Genomic DNA, 21,341 nt, shown 5'->3' on the forward strand with positions numbered 1-21,341 from the left:
TTCTAACCAGCGTCAGTCTCAGGCAGAAGATCCACGGCATCTCTGACTCTGCCCTTCTTCCCAGCATTCAGTTCTGTCTCCTCCACCTACCTAAGTTCCGCCCTATCAACTAGGCCAAGGCAGTTTCTTTATTCATTATCCAGTGAAAGCAACACACAAACAGAAGGAGCTCCTACACCAATCACATAACTAACATAACAGACTAGAATTTGTAAATAAACCCAGCTAACCCATTATTTTACAGTACAAATAAAGCAGAACCCTAATGGTTAAAGTTTCCAAAGACTGCTAATTAGTGTTTTAAAAAATTCAAATATTGTAGCTAACAACCAATGAAGTTGGTTAAGAAGTTAAAATGGACATTTTCATTTGTACAAAAATAGGAATATTATGAATTTGCTTTTGAGTGCTTTAGGGTAATTTATATAAAGCGAACTTCATTTAAGAACTGTCTTTAGGGTAATACAAGCACTGGTCTTGAAATGATCTTAGCTGCCTGGGATTCAGAGCACCACGTGACCTGTCAGTCATCAGCACAGTTCTTCTTGGGCAGCTCCAGTAGGAACAAGAGAGACTGTCCAGTCCTCTATGGTGGCAGCAAGGGGAGAGATAATAGACGGTGTGGGGCACACGCATGTTGATTATGTACCTTCATGTGTTTGTATGAATGGACACACAGCTGGGAACATGCCTCCTAAGTAACTTGGATACTTTTGTGAGGGGGAGAAAAATCATTACAGATTACCTACTTCCCTACTTCACAGAAGGGAAAATGCACCAGAGTACATGCAGGTGTCAAAGAGAGAATTAAACCTACGGTTCAGCTCCTGTAAGAGTTTTCCTTACAATTCACTTTATTGGATTCTGACCGCTGGCTTAGGTCACCTCCACATACAAGCTTCACTAATGCTTTTCCATGGTCAGACACTGAAAACCTAGTGTCTTATGTTTCATCTCATCTAAAAACTTTTTTCCCTGGACTTCATCCATGAAAGTAGTCACAACCTTTAAGTTCTTCTGTAAATTCTTCTACTTACTGTACATAAGGAAAAGACTTTAAACATTTTTTGTTTATGCTGCCAACTGCCCCAAATCACCTTAACCTATTTAGACCTCCAACTTGTATAAGTATTTTTAGATTAGTCTCCAATTTAAGCCAATTCCTAGTTTGGGTCTCTAATTTTAAGAGCACAGTGTTATAAACGATCATGCTTTCTGGGCTGAGCCAGGCTTCACTTCTAACATCAGCATCATCTAGCACAGCTTCTACAAACCAGTGTTTGTTTATATGGGAGTTACAGTGAAGAAACGTAGTTATTATAAAGTGGTGATAATAGTCCCAGGACAAAAATAGCTTTCATGTTGCATGCTCATTCTGCTAAATAGGAATGCCTGCTGCAGGCAGATCAATATAGTTTTGAAAACTTCCAAAACCAAGTACACAACTAATAGGAAAAAGAATGACACAGCACAGCAGGTTTGTCTGCCGTAAGAGGAAGAAGTGGGTGTCGATGACTGGAATCCAAAGTCATGAAGTTCCAAGAGGATGTCAGCGTTTAGGCTTAGGAAACAGAGACGACTCCTGAATGGTTTCCTTCTCTTTTCAGACCCCGTTTTCACTGGACTTCAAAAAACCAGCTTGTGTAAAAATCCCAAAATGAATGTTAGTCCCTCATACATGCTATACTTTAATTTTCTTTTTCTTAAAGGGAAACCATTAGGCCTCCAAACTTCTAAAAGTTACCTCCTAAACTGGCACCACTGCTATACAATTACAGTAGAATTAAAACAATCTGAACAGTCAAGGCCTTTCTACACTCAACTCCCAGCCTAACTTCGGGAACATACTCACCACTACCACAGCAGCACACGAACAGCCCAGTCTATTTTGATAGCAATGGTGTGTCAGGGCAACCAGACGGCTCAGCATCTAAAGCACAGCAGCGCTAGCCTGACAAGGAGAGCGCCGTCACCAGAGCCTGCAGCGGACGCAGATGTGCGGACGCAGGCACGGACTGGAAGAACTATGGTTACCCGGCCTCTGCCCACAGGGGTGCTTGCTCGATCTCCTGCTCATTCCTCTTCTCCTCTCTCCCACATACCCATATGCTAAATTTGAAAAATGGAGAAACAAAAGCTTGCTCAACATAGTATCTCTCATTTGACCTACATAAATCCCTATGTGATGGAGGAAGGTCATTAGCTAATAAAGGAACTGCCCTGGCCCATTTTATTGGTTAGAGGATAGGTGGGAGGAGTAAACAGAACAAAATGCTGGGAGGAAGAGGAAGTGAGGTCAGAGACTCCACAGCCCTCTCAGGAGCAGACGCCTCAGCAGAGACGCCATGCCCCGCTCCCGGCATGAAGCTCCGACCCAGGATGGACTAGGCTAGAATCTTCCCGGTAAGACCGGTTCTCACAGATTATTAGAGATGGGTTGATCGGGATGTGAGAATTAGCCTGTAAGTGCTAGAGCTAAAGGGCCAAGCAGTGCTTAAAAGAATACAGTGTCTGTGTAATTATTTTGGGGCATAAGCTAGCTGAGCAGGCAGCCGGGGTGCTGGGAATGCAGCCGCAGCCACCCTTATTACTTCATATGGCGCCCACGTGGACAACTGCTTCCACATAAAGCCTGAGACAGCTTGGGAAATAATTATAGAACAAAATGAAATCATTGTGCCTGGTTTCTTGGTAGCAGCAATTTCTCGGTTCTACTCTTCCTGCTAGAGGCAAGAAAGCACCTCATCTAAGAGAGGCTTCCTGACTCAGCTTCAGCTGCAAAATCCTACAGCTCATTAAGAGGTCCTGCCACGAAACACTTAAATGGTGTTGACGAAAAGCTGAATGCATGCTTTTCGGTTTTTAGCCACAGCAGGAAAAAAGCTGCGCCATTTAAAAATGCCGGCTTTCTGGGCTGTCCTGCCAGGACAAACTCTGACTCTTTTACGCAGGCGGTTTGTGCGGTTTGTAAGCACAGGCTGCTGAAGCTCGCTTGCTGGCTACAGCCAGTACCTCAGCCATGAGGCTGAAAAGCTAAGGAATGGGCTGGATCCAGCCGGCAAAGCCACGCCTTTAATCCTACTGATATTGCATGGTAAATTAAAGACTCATGTGGTCAGAAAAAGAGAGATATACAGTAAAGAGAGATTCAAAGACAAAGAAAAATTTTAAATGGTTTACAGTGTGTTAAAAATATATGCAGACTAAAATTTGAAGTTCTTAAAGTAAAAAACATAAAAAAAGGAAGAGAGTTGTTGTGTGTGGTAGCACACGCCTTCAATCCCAGTGTCTAGAAGGCAGAGACAAACAGATCTCTGTGAGTTCAAGGTGTAGTAGTGTACACCTTTAATCCCAATGCCTGGGAGGCAGAGACAGGCGGATCTCTGAGAGTTCAAAGACAGCCTGGTCTACAGAGTTACTTCAGGTCAAAGATACAGAGAACCTGTCTCAAAAAGCAAAAAGTTAAAAGTAAAAATAAACAAAATAAAGGTTAAAACAAAGCTGTACAAAGATGGAAAATACACAGAGAATCTTGATACTGTATGCTATTATGCTCTCTTTGAATTGTATGAATGCTGAGGAAGGAGCAACAGCTGCTAAAAGATATTTATTTATAAATGCTGCTGAACTAATCCGACATAGATATTTTGATGCCTTGACTTTGAAATTTGGATCTAAGGACATGATGCTTTGGAAAGGAGTTTCTTATATTGTTTTCACAGAGGATGAGACCCTGTTCATTTCTTCTATTCCGATTTGGTATGATGGACCACGCCCTCCTGAAGGGTTGGTGTGAACGCCTTCAAAAAATTGCTTCGCTCAACTGCCAACTGAGATGAAACTAGCACACAGGTTATACCATGAAAGACCAAATTAACGACGCCCCCATTCAGCAGGAAGCAGTTTGGAGAGAAATAACTGCGCCCATATTCCCAAAAAATGTTTATAAATGTTCTTTTACATTTAAAGGGGGATATGATATAGATATGAATAATTTGCATTAGTATAGATTTTGCTTTATTGATAGAGATTTAAGGTCAATTTTGTTATATATATAAGTGTTTCTGATTTTGATTAAGGTATTGTGATTGTGTAGTTCATTTAAATATGTAATGTATAATTAAGAAATATAGATTGTTAATGGATAATCATCGATAATAGTAAAGCTTGTAGTCATGTTAATTAGATTTTCTACATATATAGAGATATATTTTAGATAGACTTTCTTCATGTCTTTCAAAGATTACAGAACAGGACATTTAATGTTTTAATAACTGAGGACTTTTCATGACAATGAGACACTCTGCTCCTGGCAGCACCAATGTACTTCAAGAGGAAGATGGGCATCGAAGAGGCACCTTATGGAGTTTAGCCATTTGGGCAAGAAACTGCTCTTGCCTGGACTATTGCATAAACTGGACACAGAGAACCCGCAGAGAGAGGACTACTGAACTTGCCTAAAGGTGAGATGATCTTTCGGGGTTCCTGATTCATGAAAGAGTCTGCGAGACATTCTGCAGGACACAACAGATAGTGACTGAACTGACTTTGAATTTTCCTGCTTTATGGAAATGTCTGCTGGATACCGTGGGCCTGAAGGCTGAAGATGAATGCCCCAACGGTACAAAAGAACTTTGGGTGACTGTCCAGGCAGCGAGATGTCTTTGTCATTTCTAGAGTTTGAAGTTTCTTAGTTCTTGTTTACTTAGGTAATATTGTATCTTTCTGGAGTCTTTGATGGAGTTAAGAATAGTTAGTTATAGTTATAGTTTTCCTTAGTTATGATAAAGATTATTGTAACTTTTACTTGATAACTGTTTTGTTATATGTAATTTTGCTATGTTAAAGTTAAACCTTTTTTTTTTTTGTTTAAACCGAAAAAGGGGAAATGATGGAGGAAGGTCATTAGCTAATAAAGGAACTGCCCTGGCCCATTTTATTGGTTAGAGGATAGGTGGGAGGAGTAAACAGAACAAAATGCTGGGAGGAAGAGGAAGTGAGGTCAGAGACTCCACAGCCCTCTCAGGAGCAGACGCCTCAGCAGAGACGCCATGCCCCGCTCCCGGCATGAAGCTCCGACCCAGGATGGACTAGGCTAGAATCTTCCCGGTAAGACCGGTTCTCACAGATTATTAGAGATGGGTTGATCGGGATGTGAGAATTAGCCTGTAAGTGCTAGAGCTAAAGGGCCAAGCAGTGCTTAAAAGAATACAGTGTCTGTGTAATTATTTTGGGGCATAAGCTAGCCATGTGGGCGGCCGGGTGTGGGGGACGCAGTCCTGCCGCCCCTTATTACTTCACCTATGTATTTAATTAATAATTTTTCTAAATACAATTTTCCTTATAAAATTAAATTTACTGGCAAATTAGTCCACTTTTCCAGTCACTGGACTACTCTGTAGATTTTAGTTTTATTTAATGTTTTAAACTAGTAGAAAGTTACTAACACAGCACAGTAAATCCCTACCAAGTATGTGCTCAGACATAGCATGGTCTATTAACTGAAAATAAAACAAAATCCTTCTGTGTTGGCTATACCAAATAAATTTTTTAAAACTACAAATATGCATTGCTGTATAGTAAGGTACAATGAAAATAATTTAATATTTCATTAATATTTATCTCATGGTGAGCTCAAAATACTACTTTGAAGATTTAGTCTACCATGGTCCTAAAATCATGAAAATAAGAAATTGTTCTGAATATATGTATGGCTTTTAGAAGCTTGTTAATAAATAACACCTTGCTATATTATCACTATTTCTGTAACTGATGACTACTGAGAGAGAGGAAGAATTAGTCTCTCCCAGGGATGAGTCCCTTAGTTGATTGTCCAGTATAAACTGGTCAGTTCTAAAATCATATACACACACAACAAAAACAGACTCAGAAGGCTGTATTTATATATTTTTACATATATGCAAACTATATTTAACAGAATAATTGGGAAAGAAAAGGCTATCAAATTGGGAGTTGGGGGACATGGGAGGAATTGGAGGGAGGGTGTGCAGGGAGGAACCGGGAGGAAGAAAGCGATGTATTTATGTTTTAATTAAAAATATATGAAATAAGCCGGGCGGTGGTGGCGCACGCCTTTAATCCCAGCACTCGGGAGGCAGAGACAGGCGGATCTCTGTGAGTTCGAGGCCAGCCTGGTCTACAAGAGCTAGTTCCAGGACAGGAACCAAAAGCTACAGAGAAACCCTGTCTCGAAAAATCCAAAAAAAAAAAAAAAAAATATATATGAAATAAAAACAAACAATCAGACAAAAAATATTATTGAATATTATTAATGTTACACTGTATCAGCAAAATAGAAATTTAAACATTAACTATGTCTTTATATTACTCATTTATCATTATTTGTAACTCTGTATTTTAATAGGAATGTTTAGTTTTACATGGCAAATGTTCAAATATAACTATGCAGCAAATAAACTAAATTAAAAATTAAAAAAAGAAATAATAAATCAAAGGTTTCAATTTATTAGGTTCAAGTAAGGTATTACTAAGGGTGTATGTGGCGGGGGTGTATAATTGATGTGTTTTTCCCCTCTGTATGCTGTGACTGTGTTTTGTTACCATTGGTTAATAAAGAACCTGCTTTGGCCAATGGCTTAGCAGAGTAAAGCCATGCAGGGAAACCCGAACGGAGATATAGAGAGAGAGTAGGCAGAGTCAAACAGAAGTAAGCCAGCTGCCAAGGAAACAAGACATGTAGAAAATGAGGTAACACCACAGCCACAGGCAATACATAGACTAATAGAAATAGGTTAATTTAAGATGTAAAAGCTAGTTAGAATTACACCTAAGCCATTGGCCAAACAATGTTGTAATTAATATAGTTTCTGTGAAATTATTTAGGTATGGGCAGCCAAGAAATGAAAACAGTCTTCATTATATGTAATCTCAAAAATGTAAACTGGGGAGAAAAAAATGTTAAGAAAATAAAATAAACAAAGGACATTAAGCCTAAAGTTCACAAACCTAGAGAAGCCAAATAACAAGGTGAACTCAAAGAAAAGCATATATAGATCCTCTTGGAAGTTGGAAGCAAACAAGATTACCAGGAAAAAGTTGGGAGCATGGGGGTGGGATGGGGTGGGGGCAGGGGAGAGGGGGAGAGAGAAGGGAAAAGGGAAAGACTGGAGAGGGCTTGGGGGAGTGAGAGGGTGGAGATGGAGGAAGGGCGGATATAGGAGCAGGGAAGAAGATATCTACATTAAGGGAGCCATTTTAGGGATGGCAAGAGACTTGGCTCTAGAGGGGATCCCAGGTGTCCACAGGGATGTCCCCAGCTAGGTCCTTGGGCAGCAGAGTAGAGGGTGCCTGAACTGGCCTTGCCCCGCTATCACACTGATGATTATCTCGAATATCACCATAGAATCTTCATCTGGCTACAGATGGAGATAGAAATAAAGTCCCTCCTCAGAGCACTGGACTGAGCCCCCAAGGTCCAATTGAAGAGCAGGAGGAGGGAAAAGATGAGCAAAGAAGTCTGGACCGTGAGGGGTTGGTCCACCCACTGAGACAGTGTGCCTGTTCTAATGGGAGCTCACCAAATCCAGCTGGACCAGGACTAAATGAGCATGTGATCAAACTGGACACTCTCTGAATGTTGCTGAAAATGGGGGCTGACTGAGAAGCCATTGATAAAGGCACTGGGACTTGTTTCTACTGCATGTACTGGCTTTTTGGGACCCTAGTCTATTTGGATGCAAAGCTTCCTAGGCCTGGATGGGTGGGGGGGGGGTGGACTTCCAACAGGGCAGGGTTCCCTGCCCTCTCTTGAGGGAGAGAGAGGGAGGAGGGTGAGTGGGGGAGCGGGAGGGGAATGGGAGGAGGGGAGGAAGTGTAGATTTTTGAATGGAAAAATAAATTTTAAAAAAGAAAATAAACAAATCATTTCTTTCTGCAGGGACTTGGATTTTGGGGGGGTTTGGTTGTTGTGCGGGTTTTTTTGTTGGATTTTTTTTTTAATGGTTTTTCAAGATAGGGTTTCACTAAGTAACATCCTTGGGTATCCTGAAACTAACTCTGTAGACCAAACTGGCCTTGAACTCAAAGATTCACCTGTCTCTGCCTCTTGAGTGCTGGTAAATCATTTTTCAATAAGTATATGAGCAAAAATATAAACACTAAGTAAAATAAATGTATTTAAGATACAGGCGTGAAAGGATTTAGTGAACTCTACGATGGAGTTAATATCCAGGTTTCTAGCTTGAATGTCGTTCAGCCGGTGAATCTGCACAAAGTAAGGGGGTATGGAAAGTATGAAGGATAGATTACAACTTAAGGTCATTCTGGATGTTGTAAGGTGGACATTTTGGATTGCTTTGGTACATCCAAATGAGGATCTCTACCTACTACTTTAAAATGTAAGTGAAGATAACTATCTACTACAGAAAAATTCTGCTAGAGACAGGCATCAAAACAGTGGATGTAATATGAAGACTACGAACAGAATTCCATGAAATAATTCAAGAAATGTGGACGGGGGGGCTGGAGAGATGGCTCAGTGGTTAAGAGCATTGCCTGCTCTTCCAAAGGTCTTGAGTTCAATTCCCGGCAACCACATAGTGGCTCACAACCATCTGTAATGAAGTCTGGTGCCCTCTTCTGGCCTGCAGACATACACGCAGACAGAATATTGTACACATAATAAATAAATATTTAAAAAAAAAAGAAATGTGGACTGAGAACATAGGATTTCAGGTGCTTTTTGAAAAAGACTGTCCTCTTTGAATTTATAGTTGGACTACAGATGTTAAAATTGTTCAATATATGAAGTTTGAATAAACTAGATAATAGCAATAGAGTTGAAACAGAAACACAAAGAACATTAGTTCAGGTAAGCAGAAAAAACTAAGTAGTCAGGAGAAAACTCCAAAATTAGAAAATAGCAAACAAGCAATAGCTTAGCAGTTGAGAACACTAGCTGTTGTTCCAGAGGAGCTGGGTTCAATTCCCAGCACCCACATGGCAGCTTACAAGTATCTGTAACTCCTCCTTCAGGTAATCTGACAGACACACACACAAACACACGCACGCAGGCAAAACGCCAATGCACATAAAATAAAAATAAATAAATCATGGAACAAAAGAAAGAAAAAATAGTCAACAAAGGTGGGTTGATAGCAATACCTGAGAAGTCCATGTCCTGGGCAGCCAACGCATGTCAGGATGATCACAACCTGAACTGCCAGACAGCTAGGACCTATAAGCTGTCCATTGGGAAAACACTTTTTAGAAAGTGTACTTGCAGAGCTGAAGAAAAGACTTAGCAATTAAGATCACCAGCCGCTCTTCCAGAAAACCTGGGTGTGGTTCCCAGCACGTCCATGATTGCTATGACCGTCTGTAACTCCAGTTCCAGGCAATCTGATGCCCTTTTTCTAATCTTATGGGCACCAGGCCCCCACATGGTATGCCAATACACATGCAGCCAAAACACCTATACACATAAAATCATACTAAAGAAAGTATTTTAAAGCCGGGCGGTGGTGGCGCACGCCTTTAATCCCAGCACTTGGGAGGCAGAGGCAGGCAGATCTCTGTGAGTTAGAGACCAGCCTGGTCTACAAGAGCTAGTTCCAGGACAGGCTCCCAAACCACAGAGAAACCCTGTCTCGAAAAAACCAAAAAAAAAGAAAGAAAAGAAAGTATTTTAAGTGTACTTCCACTTAAGAGTTAACTTCCTCACCTCTCAGTAGAATTTTCTTTGCTCAATACGGTGTTACCATCAACCTAACTTTCTATGAAGACCTCTTGGTAAGCATACCTCTGACTGATAAAGGAGGAGATGGTTGCTTACAGATAATTTGGGACTATAAAACAAAGAGTTTTATTCAGAGGAGGAAATCCAAATAGCTGTTGGTCCTAAACTCAAGGCTAACCCACTGAACAGAACTATTAAAAGCACGCCTCCCTGCTACAACACCTATTCTCAAATCACAACACAATTTAGTTACATAAAGGGCTGAAGACACAGCCAGAGTAAGGAACCCAAGTAAAACAGTCCATAGTTTTTTGGTTGAAAACAAGCTCATTTGAGTCAACAAGAAGTTACACAAAAGGTTATTCTAACATTAAGCTGTATTCAGAGAATTAAGTACAAGTAAGGCTATAATAGCTTCGATAACAAGTAAAATGGAATTTTCCATCACTGTATTTCAATTTTTTTTTTTTGGATTTTTCGAGACAGGATTTCTCCGTAGCTTTTTGGTTCCTGTCCTGGAACTCGCTCTTGTAGACCAGGCTGGCCTCGAACTCACAGAGATCCGCCTGCCTCTGCCTCCCTAGTGATGGGATTAAAGGCGTGCGCCACCACCACCCGGCTGTATTTCAAATTTTAAAACAAAGGAGCATACAGTTCTTGTCTGCAAATGGAAGGGGTGTCACACACACACACACACACACACACACACATAAAAGAGTATATTTTAAGTATTGCTTAAGAAAGAAAAACTAGGAAGGAGTTAGACCAAACTTGCTGAATAACAGACTTGGAAATACAAAACTTCCGGCCAAATATAAAGACCTTAAAGATATAACACTTATTACCTCAAAATTAGTTTTGAAATCAACACCATTGGATGTTTTTATACAAAGGAAGCATGCATAATTTATTTCTTGGTATACACACTATAACATAACCATACGCTTATAATTATCTGTCTCCCCAGAACATAAACTCTAACAGGGAAGATCCCACAAAGTCTACTTCAGAACATTGTGTATTCAATAAACATTCATTGAATTAGCAGGTGAATGAATTGGATGTTTTAAGAACTACTTCATAAGGAAAAATGTTGAATGAAATACCCTCAGGATTCTAACTTCTGATTCAACCTCAACACAAAGTCTTTATCTCTAGTTTTATCTGCAATCCTTTGTGTGAGCCTTATAGTGAACTGAAGAATGGATGTTTGTGGCAGTCAGGCATGCTCTTAGTGGCTGTGTTCAGTGGTCTCACCACCTTTGAGTCTTATACTAAAGTACTGATTTCCTTCTCTGTTTAAAACCTTCCTCTTATAATAAGTTATTTCTACTACATAACTGTATCGTTCTTTATTAGTTAGGGGTATGTCTACCAAGCAGGTCTTTAAAGAAACATTAGCTTATGGTATTATCATACTGAGCAAATAAGATTCTACTAAGAGGTGAAGAAATTAAGGATGAGAATAGAAACAGAATGTATTTTAGCATGTGCTAAGAGGCATAGTGAGACTGGCTTAACCTGATACCTTTACTTGAAATGTATTAACTACAGTTTCCTTGCCAAATTAGAGAAGGCCTAAGTGTTTATATTTATATCATGAAAACCTGAAACAAATGTATAGGTTTAAGAACAGGCTGGGGGGGTATAGCCTAGCACCAAAAAACATACAGAGTATCTTTAGAAAATCTTATTATTTAAAGATAAAAAAGACAGAGCAAAATGCTGTAATATTTAACTGCCAGAGGAAGGTATGCATGCATGAAGAAAAACTGGACATCAAGAAGTTACAAGTTATGAGATCATATTTGAACCTATCTGGGCCAATCCTTCATTTTCTGCATAAAATTTTGTTTTTATGACTTTACAAGAAATCCTTCCACAAAGTTGTTGGCGAAATAGAGTATTCTACACCCACCAGTGGATCCTGCTCCCTGACTTTCCAGCTCTAGTAAACTACACAGGGAAGAAACAGCGTTGGGCATGCTGTTCTGACTAACGGGAATATCAACGGCTACAGACAGACTGTGTTCTCCATCATCTTAGCAAACGCACGTACCTGAGAGCATGTCAATGTGCCCTGTTCTTAATCTCTAAAATGAAGCAAACACACAACACACAGCTAAATCAATTCTGCAGTTCGATGGCTGTGTCCCGGGTGTGTACACTACCAGAGACCAGTCACCTCGGGGAATTACTCAGGAAGAACACATTAAATGGAGACGAGTAATGATTCAGCTATTGGTACCCTGCACATGAATGTACACGTCCCAGAGGGAAGTTTTGGAAATTTTTCTACACTGCGCTCATCTGAAATGGGAAACCAAATTCTGTGGACACTCTCCTACCTGTGTGATACTAACTGCAAAATATCCTCTTTAAAAACCAAGGCAAATTACACGCCACTCCAGCCCCATGTTCTCAAAATAAGGGCAAAACACACATTATTAGTGCCACCAACCTTATGCAGGAACTTAATTCGAATTAAGGTGCTATTGAAACATTTCTGTTGAAGTCTTCTAGGTGCGTTTGTCAAAAAGAGGCATTTACTCCTCCCCGGAGACAAACAATTTTGAGGGTCAGATTAACCTCGCACGGATGTCCTGGTCCCCATACCCGTCAACAGAAGGGGATAGAGCGAATGCCACCAGCCCAGAGCGCGGGCTGGGTACCGGCGGGAGCAGCACCTTGAGCGGGTCCCCCAGTCCTTCTGTCAGAGGTGAGTCCCAACGCCACCTCAGAACCTCCACACCTCAGCATCCCAGCATCTCAACGCCTTAATACCTGAGCCTCCTCAGTCCCTCAGCACCTCAGCGCCTCCATCGCGCGTAGGCCAGTGCCCGCCAGGACCGCAAGCCTCGCCTAGGCCGGTGTCCCGCATCCGTCGCCTCCCTCACGGCCCGGACCCACAACCGGCGCCTCGGCCTCCCACCCAGGCCCTGCGCTCGTCCGCCGGGTGGACTCCTCCACGCCTCGCTTGGCCTCCACTTACCTTCGATCGCCATGATGCGCTCGCCATGGACCGCACCAACAGCACGGAGAGCTCGGGGGGTGCGGGGTGCGGGAAGAGGGCGCGCCAAGGCCTCTGGCGAGAGGGGCGGGACCGAGCCCCGGGGCCGGGCTGCTGGGCCTCGGGGAGCCGGGGCTGGGCGGTGGGGTGGGGTCTCAGCTCCAGAGCCAGCAGCGCAGGAAGCGGAATCTTCTCCAGATGCGCACCGTGGGCACGTGACACCGCCCCGCCCCCTGGGGCCCTCTAGGCCCCGCCCCTCTCAGGAACCGAAGCTTGACCCACAACCGGGCCTTCACCCACTCCCACCTACCTCCTCAGGCCCCGCCCCCGAAGTCCCACAACCCCGCCCACCTCCCTTACCCAACCCCGCCCACCCTGCACAGGCCACGCCTCCGACCCTGGCCCTGGCTCGTCCCCAGCCCCTGGCTAGGGTCTCAGGCCCGGATTCCCAACAGGTGCAGGAGTCAGCCTCACCCTTGTCGCCAACCTCCGTCCAGCTTGGCTCGGCGAGAGCACGCAAGGCGGTCAGGACCACGGACAGCTCCCGGCACTGGACTTGGACGCGATTCCCGCCCAGACAAAGTCTCTTCAGTTTTGTTTTCTCTGAACACTCACCTCCGATCTTTGCTTTCAAGTAGAGACGACTTCTTGGCACAACACACCGAAAAGAGGACGGTCTCCTCCCTTCTTCTCTCCCTCCCTCCCTCCTTCCTTCTCTCTCTTGATGAGACTCAATTCCAGGAGCTCGGTGCCCCCTTGGAAGTACGAATTGGCATTTGTCCACACGGCAAACACGCATTTGAAGCCACACAAATGTAGGTGTTGGACAGACATCTTAACAAAGGGCCTGATAAGCTTGTCACACACACATTTTTAAGTGTGCAAGTCCATGAGCCTGCAAACAGGCAAAGGCCAACTCTGAACAACCAACAGCTAGCTACCTAATTTTCACTTCAGTTCAGCCACTTTGCAAGACTTCCCACTTCATCTGGTACTTTAAGGGCCCGGATAAAGCCGCAATAAGGGATAAGGGCTTAGCGGTTCTCCCTTGTGGAGAAAATGCTCACTCCTAGAGCAGGTGGCTATATTAAGGATTGACACAAAGAACATATTTTCCACTTATTATGTAAGTGAGGTTGGACTGTAATCTAGAGCAGAAAATGTCTTTCATTGCTTTTATATAACCTCTCCCTCGGCCAGTTTATGCTCCACAGACATTCATTCTTTAACATTTTTTACAACACTTATTATTTGCTGGGGTGGGGCATGCACGTGAAGGTCACAGGACAGCTTGCAGAAGTGTGTTCTCACCACCCCACCATGTGGGCTCCAGGGATCAAACTCATACTGTCAGACAGGATGGGTGACAAACACGGCTACCCTCTGAGACGTTTGCCTGGCCCTATTCCTTAATGTTTTGACTACTTCAGCGAATCTCTATTGATCCCAGGCATTGTGCTGAATGCTAGCTGTAAGGGTTGGAGAGATGGATCCGTTGGTTAAGTGTTTGTTGCAGAAGCATGAGAACTTGAGTTCAGTCCCCAACACACACACACACACACACACACACACACACACACCATGCCTGCTAACCTAGTAGATCCTTAGGGTTCGATGGCAAGCCAGCATAGACTAGGTGATGAACTCCAAATTCGATGAGAAAGCCTATCTCAAAAACTAAGATGGATGAGGCTCACAACTCCAGTTCCAGGGGATCTGGTGCCCTCTTCCAGACTCCATGAGCACCAGGCATACATACATATATACACATTTGATCAAAACATCCATATCCATAAAACAGATAAGATAAAAAGTGGCTGAAGAAAATGCTCAATGTGTCCATCTTACACACACATATGCACGCACCTACACAGACATGAGCACATATGCACAGAAACACACATGCACACCAAAACATCTGCCTATAAACAAGAATTGTTACTGAAGTATCAAACTAAATAACTGTTCTGGTAAAATACTTATACGTTAGTCTAGGAGTGAGCTCTTTCCCTCCCTCTCCTCTCCCTCTCCCCGCACCCCGGAAGATGAATCATAAATCCAAATAAAACAGCTTTAATCAATGACATTTTCTTGAGGAAACTGTGATTAACACAGACTTGACCTTCAGGACACCAAACTTGAAACCATACCCTTGGGTCCTGGTTTCTAGCAGCTTAGCTTTTTCAAGAATCTCATGTTAAAGTCAAAAACCTTAGTAATTACTTTATCGCCAAAGTTATGTGAATCTGCATAAACCCTGTTTTCTCACCACAGGTTTCTCAGGAAGTGCATGTGTGTGTTAAACTCGAGCCAAAGCCACTCACTACTAACATTTTCCCCTCAGTCTAAACTCATAATTTCCTCCACCAACATTATCAAATACTAGTTGTAAAACTTCCAAGATAGAGGCCTGGTTAAGAGCACTGGCTGTCCTTCCAAAGGACTGAGGTTCAATTCCCAGCACCCACACGGCACCTCACAACTGTCTGTAACTCCAAGATCTGACCTTCACACAGACATGCATGCAGGCAAAAGACCAATACACACAACAAATTAAATTTTTAAAGACCCTTTATTTAAAAAAAAAAAAAAAGAGGAAAAAAAACTTTCCGAGATAGCTATTAGAAAATACCAGCCGGGTAGTGGTGGCACATGTTTTTAATCCCAACACTTGGGAGGCAGAGGCAGGCAGAGTTCTGAGTTTGGGCCAACCTGGCCTACAGGGTGAGTTCCAGGACAGCCAGGGCTACAGAGAAACCCTGTCTGAAAAAAAGGAAAAAAAGAAAAGGAAAGACCATATTTATTACTTCACTTCTGCCCAACATTCCATGCACCTCCTGAGCTGACTGAAGATTGTGGCTACTTGGATGTGCTTTGTCCCCACTAAAGGCAGCTGAAATTTTAATTACCTACAGAATGCTATTGTGAGGCTGGGACCTTGAATGGTGTTTGGCCAGAAGGGTGGAGCCTTCTTAGAGGTGTAAGCATAGTTCCTCCTGACCTGGCTCAGATCGTCGGAAATGTCTCCTTAGGACTGACTCCTCTCACTGTCCCACCACGAGATACAACATCAGGTCCTCACCAGATGTGACCAGTGAAGCTTAAACTCTCCAACCCTCAGAACCCATGAGCCAAATGAAACCATTTTCTTTATAAATTACTCAGCCTCAGGTGTTTGGCTATAGCACAGAAAATAGACTAAGACTTAACAAAAAAAAGTATGTGACATACTCAATGGTTCTAATTTCAACAAGTATTATTTTTAATTGAAAGTTTTACATTGAATTATATGTCTTGCCTAAAGACAACAGTTATTTTTAATCTCAACTGCGTACCTCCAAAATATTTAGACTATATACTTTAATACACTTGGACTTTTTATGAGCTTCTCTATCTTTATTTTAATTTTTGTTTGTTTATTTTGTTTGATAAGGCTGGGTTTCTCTTAGCCCTGACTGTCCTGGAACTCTCTCCATAGATCAGTCTAGCCTTGAACTCAGAGATCCCCCGCTTCTGACTCCCAGTGCTGGGATTAAAGGCATGAGCCACCACTCCCTGGCTTGCTTCTTTATTTTTAATTCTTTGCTCTTTATAATGAATTATTTGTAAAAGAATTTAAAACAAATCACCCAAGCAGTTTTTCAGCACGTGTTGTGGAAACGGAAACTAAGATCAAGAGTAAAGTTGAAGGAAGCTGAAGTGATTTCTCTCCTTGTGACTCTGAAATAAAGATGTGTTGGTACTGCAATTTTTAACCGGTCTTTCCATAAAAATATTCAAGATAATACTTTAAATTTCCAGTAACACCATGAAGTTTCATTGAAATGTTGATAGAAAATTAAAGATTAAACATGGTGAAAGGCCAAATCAAATGGAAGTGAAAAATGATCCAACGTATATTAAAAAAAGTTCCATGTGCCAAACAATCCCTGTTCACAGCAATATAATCTTGGTGGAAAAACATGCTCCAAATACAAAAGCTCCCAGCAACCTTTTAAGAAACAACCCATGTTAAGCTGGAATCTCTGTTTATATAAATTACTCAACTGAAGCAAAAAAAATGTAAATTACACATACAGAAGTAAAGACTACATGTGATAACATGCAGACACACGTGGAAGGATGTAACTCATATCACAATGCTTTTCAGAGCTTTTAAGGCTGGCTCTGCAAGAAGAAGGCTTTTAAATATTTATGATTTTATTTTTAATCATGCCTAGGTATGCGTGTGTGTCTGCATGTGGGTTTGTGCATGTGGATGCAGGTGGCCTCAGAGGCCAGAGGTACCATGATCCCCGGAAGGTGAAATTACAGACAATTATGAGCCGCCTGGTCTGGGTGCTGGGATCCACACTCTGAGCCTCTGGAAGAGCAGCAAGTGCTCTTAGTGACTAAGCCATCTCACCATCCCTGAGGGGGACATTTTTAAACTAAGCTTTTTTAGCAATTGCAGTCATCTGAGATGAGTAAAAGCCCAGTAAAAAGTCAAGTAAAAGCTACTAGCTCTTTTGCTTCTTGGATTATAATACCATGGAAACAGTTACAATATTAGTTATTAATCCTAATAACATTGTCTTTCTTTCCCGATGCTTCATAAAGTAAAAAAAGCAGTAAATTCATCCTTACAAAGTAATATTGCCACTCATGTTCATTTTAAAATCATCTCTTATAAATGAAAATAATTATCAGAGCTTTATCAATATGACTTGGTTATTTTGATTGTATTTATGTTACATACTTGAAATTTATTTGCCAATCTGAAACCATATGCTTTAACAGAATGTTCTGTTAAATAATTCTGGATTATTTGCCATTGTTTTGGTTGTGAATGAGAATAGCTCTACTTGAACAAGCTTAAAGAAAATGGAAAGCTAACCTTAAATAGGTAGGAATGGAAACATGACCGAGCCACATATTGGTCAGACTTAGGAGCCCAGATGCTGTCGTTAGGACTCCACACCTCCACTCTTGACTTCTGTCTGCGTGTGGGCTTCACGTTGGTGGACCACCACACATTAACTGCCTCTCTGTGGCTGAAAAAGAGAGATGGAGAGATTTACCACATGTAAGTTTAGCCAATTTTCTGGGTCCTAAGACCATAAATTCCTCCAAATAAGTAGGTAGTTGTTACTTCAACTTAAGTGGGCTGCCCTGTTCCAGACCAGTCAGGAGACCGATTATTAAATGTTCATGTTCCAGAGTAGGGCCTCTATGGTCATGGAAGTGTGAAAATAGACGTTACACCTGTATTAGGCCCTTTTTAAAGATGACCATGACTAAAATAGCTGACAGAATCAAGAAAACATAGTTTTATTTTGGTTCAAGAATTCAGGGTATTCAACCTGTAGATAGTTGGTCCCAGAACTTCATGGTGAAGAGTTTCTCCACTTGTAACACACAAGAAGCAGAGACACAAACAGGAAGGGACCAGGGACAAAATACCATTAAGGACGTGTCTCCAGTTACCTACTTCTTCCAACTATATCTCACTGCCTGAAGTTCTCAGAACCTCCCAAGATAGTCCCACCGAGCTGGGCACTAAATGTACAACACATGAGTCTGTGTGTGGTGATATTTTATAAAGCTTGCCTGAAGATCAGAGGAGCTAACCACGAGTTAACCACAGAGGCCAGGCAGTGATGGCACACACCTTTAATCCCAGCACTTGGGGGGGTGGAAATGGGAAAGATCAGGAGTTCAAGGTCACACTGAGCTACAGGAGATTTAAACAGTCTAAAAGAGAAACAGAGTTTACACCCTTGATACCACCATTTAGGATCTCAAGCCTTTAATCTCAGAACTAGGAAGGTAGAAACAGGAAATACATGACTGAGCAAAGAGAGGCATATAAGGCAGGAGGAGACAGGAACTCAGTTCCATTCAGTCTGAGAATTCAGAGAGACAGGATAACCCTCTTCAGTCAGAGGATTTGGTAGAAGCAAGAAGTCTCTCTAGTGGCTGGCTCTTTACGTCTCTGATCTTTTGACATTTACCCCATCTGTCTCCGAGTTTTTATTAAGACCAATTAGAAATTGTGTAGACCTGGGGGGGGGATTTCATATGCATTTTGGATAAGCCCATGTGACCCATATTGTTGAACTCTCTATAAAGAGAGCTACCAGAAAGAAAAGGCTTAAATGGTGCCTAAGAAGGTACTGTTAAGACAACCATCCCAACACACGTGACTTTCACACTCTTCCAAGAACTTTCCTCTCAGCATACTTCATAGAGGTTTCCTTAGAGCAGAGATAGCCAAAAGAATTATCTATGACAATGAAAATATCTTATACTTGCAGCCACAGAGTAGCCAGGAGTCATATGTGAATGAACACCTGAAATGTAGCAGGGACAAATAAAAAAAAAGAATTTAGTTTTATTTAATTTAAATGAAAAAACACAAATAAATAGTATGTTGGTCAAGGTTATATACAAGAACAGAACAGATAGAATTGTGTATATGTCTATCTGTGAATTGACAGATAGATGATAGATAGATAGATAGATAGATAGATAGATAATTAAAGAGGCTTCATTAGATTGGCTGATAGGATAGGGGTTGTTGTTTGTGCACTATGGAAGTTGAGAAGCCCAGAACTGCTCAGCTCACAGAGCTGGATACCTCAGCAGTCCCAACCTGATGCCAAAAGTCTGGAAAGTTCTTGGAGAGTCTCTGATATTTAGCCCACTTTGGAAGGCCAGAGACATGGAGGTTGATGCCGCAGAGACAGATGTGCTCCCTCAGGAAGATGAACAAACAGACAGGCAACAATTTTTCCTCAGTCCTCTTCATATCCGGACCATCTTTTGAAAGGGGCTGCATCTTCTGTGGGAAGATCTACCCACTACAGTGTGTTATTCTTTTTTGTAAAACCCTTCACAGACACATTCGGAAGTGTATCTCTTCGTGGATCCCTGATCCAGTCAGGTTACCAATCAAGACTAGCCACCATGGTTAATGTGCACTTTATCTACAATACAACCACAAAGCAACATCAGTGGCATGCTAGCATTCAGACAGGCTACCAACAGTTATTTAGGTGGAATTGGCAGGAAGAGAGCAGTAATGATTTCCCGTGTGTGGCAGTGCTACCTGGTGACCTAGTACCTAGGGATGAATGCTGTGTGGAGGTAAAGATTGGGATAGAAAGAAAGGAAATATTAGAATAATTATTTCTTCACTTCTGTTGCCTCCACAAAGTGTTTTTGTCGAGAATTGTCACCATTATATGGACAGTAATAACCAAAACCAAACATGGAACATTTTAAAATTAATATAGATAAAGCGGTAGTTTTTCCAGTGAGTTTTTTGTTTTGTTTTGAGGCAGCTAAGAACAGCCTGGAACCCACTAATGAACCCCGGCTAGTCTCAAATGCTCAATCCTTCTGCCTCAGCCTCCTGAATGATGAGATTATAGATTTGGACATTATGCTCAGTTGAAAATGAGAGTCTTGCTTCCAGCCAAGCATAGCTGTGGCGGCAACACACAGGCTCCACCAGAGAAAGATGAACTAGCTCAGAAAGCTTACTTGCTACCCTCCACTCCCTTCTGTTCCATCTTCCAAGTCTTTTATGCAGACAGAAGGACCACCTACACTGCTCTTCCTTTTCCTCTGTAAACAGGGTGTTATTCCTGTATAATCTTGGTTACAATGTTCTCATTGCTCAAAGAAGTTATTGCTGTTGGGTAACGGCAGAGCAGAACACTGCGGGTTTGTCTGTCTGTCTGTCTGTCTGTCTGTCTGTCCTTCAGTTTGTTTTCCAGTGCTGGTGACAGAACCCCAAGTTTTATATAGGCAAAGCAAGTGCTCAGTGCTCAGCCACAACCCCTGGTCTTCACACTGCAGCTTTTAGAGAGAACAGTAGCCCAGCATGGTCTATCCTGTCAGCATGGAAGCATGAACAGACCTAGACCAATTTAACACAAAGTGATCAAGAAACACATGCTTAGTAGGATATAGGATCCAGCAGCTAAATGTTCTTATTCATAACAAAGTACATTATCTTGTTCTAGGCAGGATATTTAAAGATTTTTCCCCACAGCTGAATGTTTCTATGATAATGACAAGTGACATTTATATAATGATTTTCACTGAAAGGCCAAAAAAATGTACCATCAACCTTTAAAAATAATATAAATATGTCACCCACGGTAAATGTAGCCACCTAACACAGCAAGTTTTAGAAGCCCCCGAGAGCAGATGTATAGAAAGGAAATTGAATTCTATGCCTAAAATAAATTGTTAGATGAGAAAAATTATTATCTGTTATTATGGAACAGTCATTCCTTTCTCTTTGGCTTATGTAACTACCGTGTGTGGGCCTCACTCCATGAAGGTCATAAAAAAGCAATAAGAGCTTGTTGTTTGTATCCAACACAAAAAATGTGAACCATTATTCTTTATATATAAATAGATACTTGGGGGCTGGAGAGATGGCTCAATAGTTAATAGCATTTACTGCTCTTGCAAAAAAGACTGGAGATTGATTCCCAGCACCTATATCAGGCAACTCACAACCTCCTGTAACTCCAGCTTGAGGGGATCTAATACCAGTACTCACACACATACAAACTCACATATGCAAATCCACAGGCACACACAAACATAGATACA

At 41.8% G+C, this 21,341-nt stretch overlaps 1 protein-coding gene across 3 annotated transcripts in view; it reads right to left on the reverse strand.

The window, feature by feature from the left end:
* Positions 1-13,805, reverse strand: part of Syt14 (synaptotagmin 14) — a 203,117-nt gene extending 189,312 nt beyond the window's left edge. For 2 of the 3 annotated variants that reach the window (XM_041635406.1, XM_041635408.1), the window contains exon 1: positions 13,344-13,805. In XM_041635406.1, coding sequence (XP_041491340.1) covers positions 13,344-13,527 — 184 coding nt within the window. In that variant the 5' untranslated portion in view covers positions 13,528-13,805. Of the gene's footprint in view, positions 1-12,710; positions 12,910-13,343 lie in introns of those variants that run through there. The other variant, XM_041635407.1, reaches the window with a different exon arrangement.
* Positions 13,806-21,341: the final 7,536 nt, after the last annotated feature.

The sequence above is a fragment of the Microtus oregoni genome, unplaced genomic scaffold (genome assembly GCF_018167655.1).
Source record: "Microtus oregoni isolate MIOR12 unplaced genomic scaffold, Mior012 000047F_ref0000412, whole genome shotgun sequence".
Classification (NCBI taxonomy): domain Eukaryota; kingdom Metazoa; phylum Chordata; class Mammalia; order Rodentia; family Cricetidae; genus Microtus; species Microtus oregoni.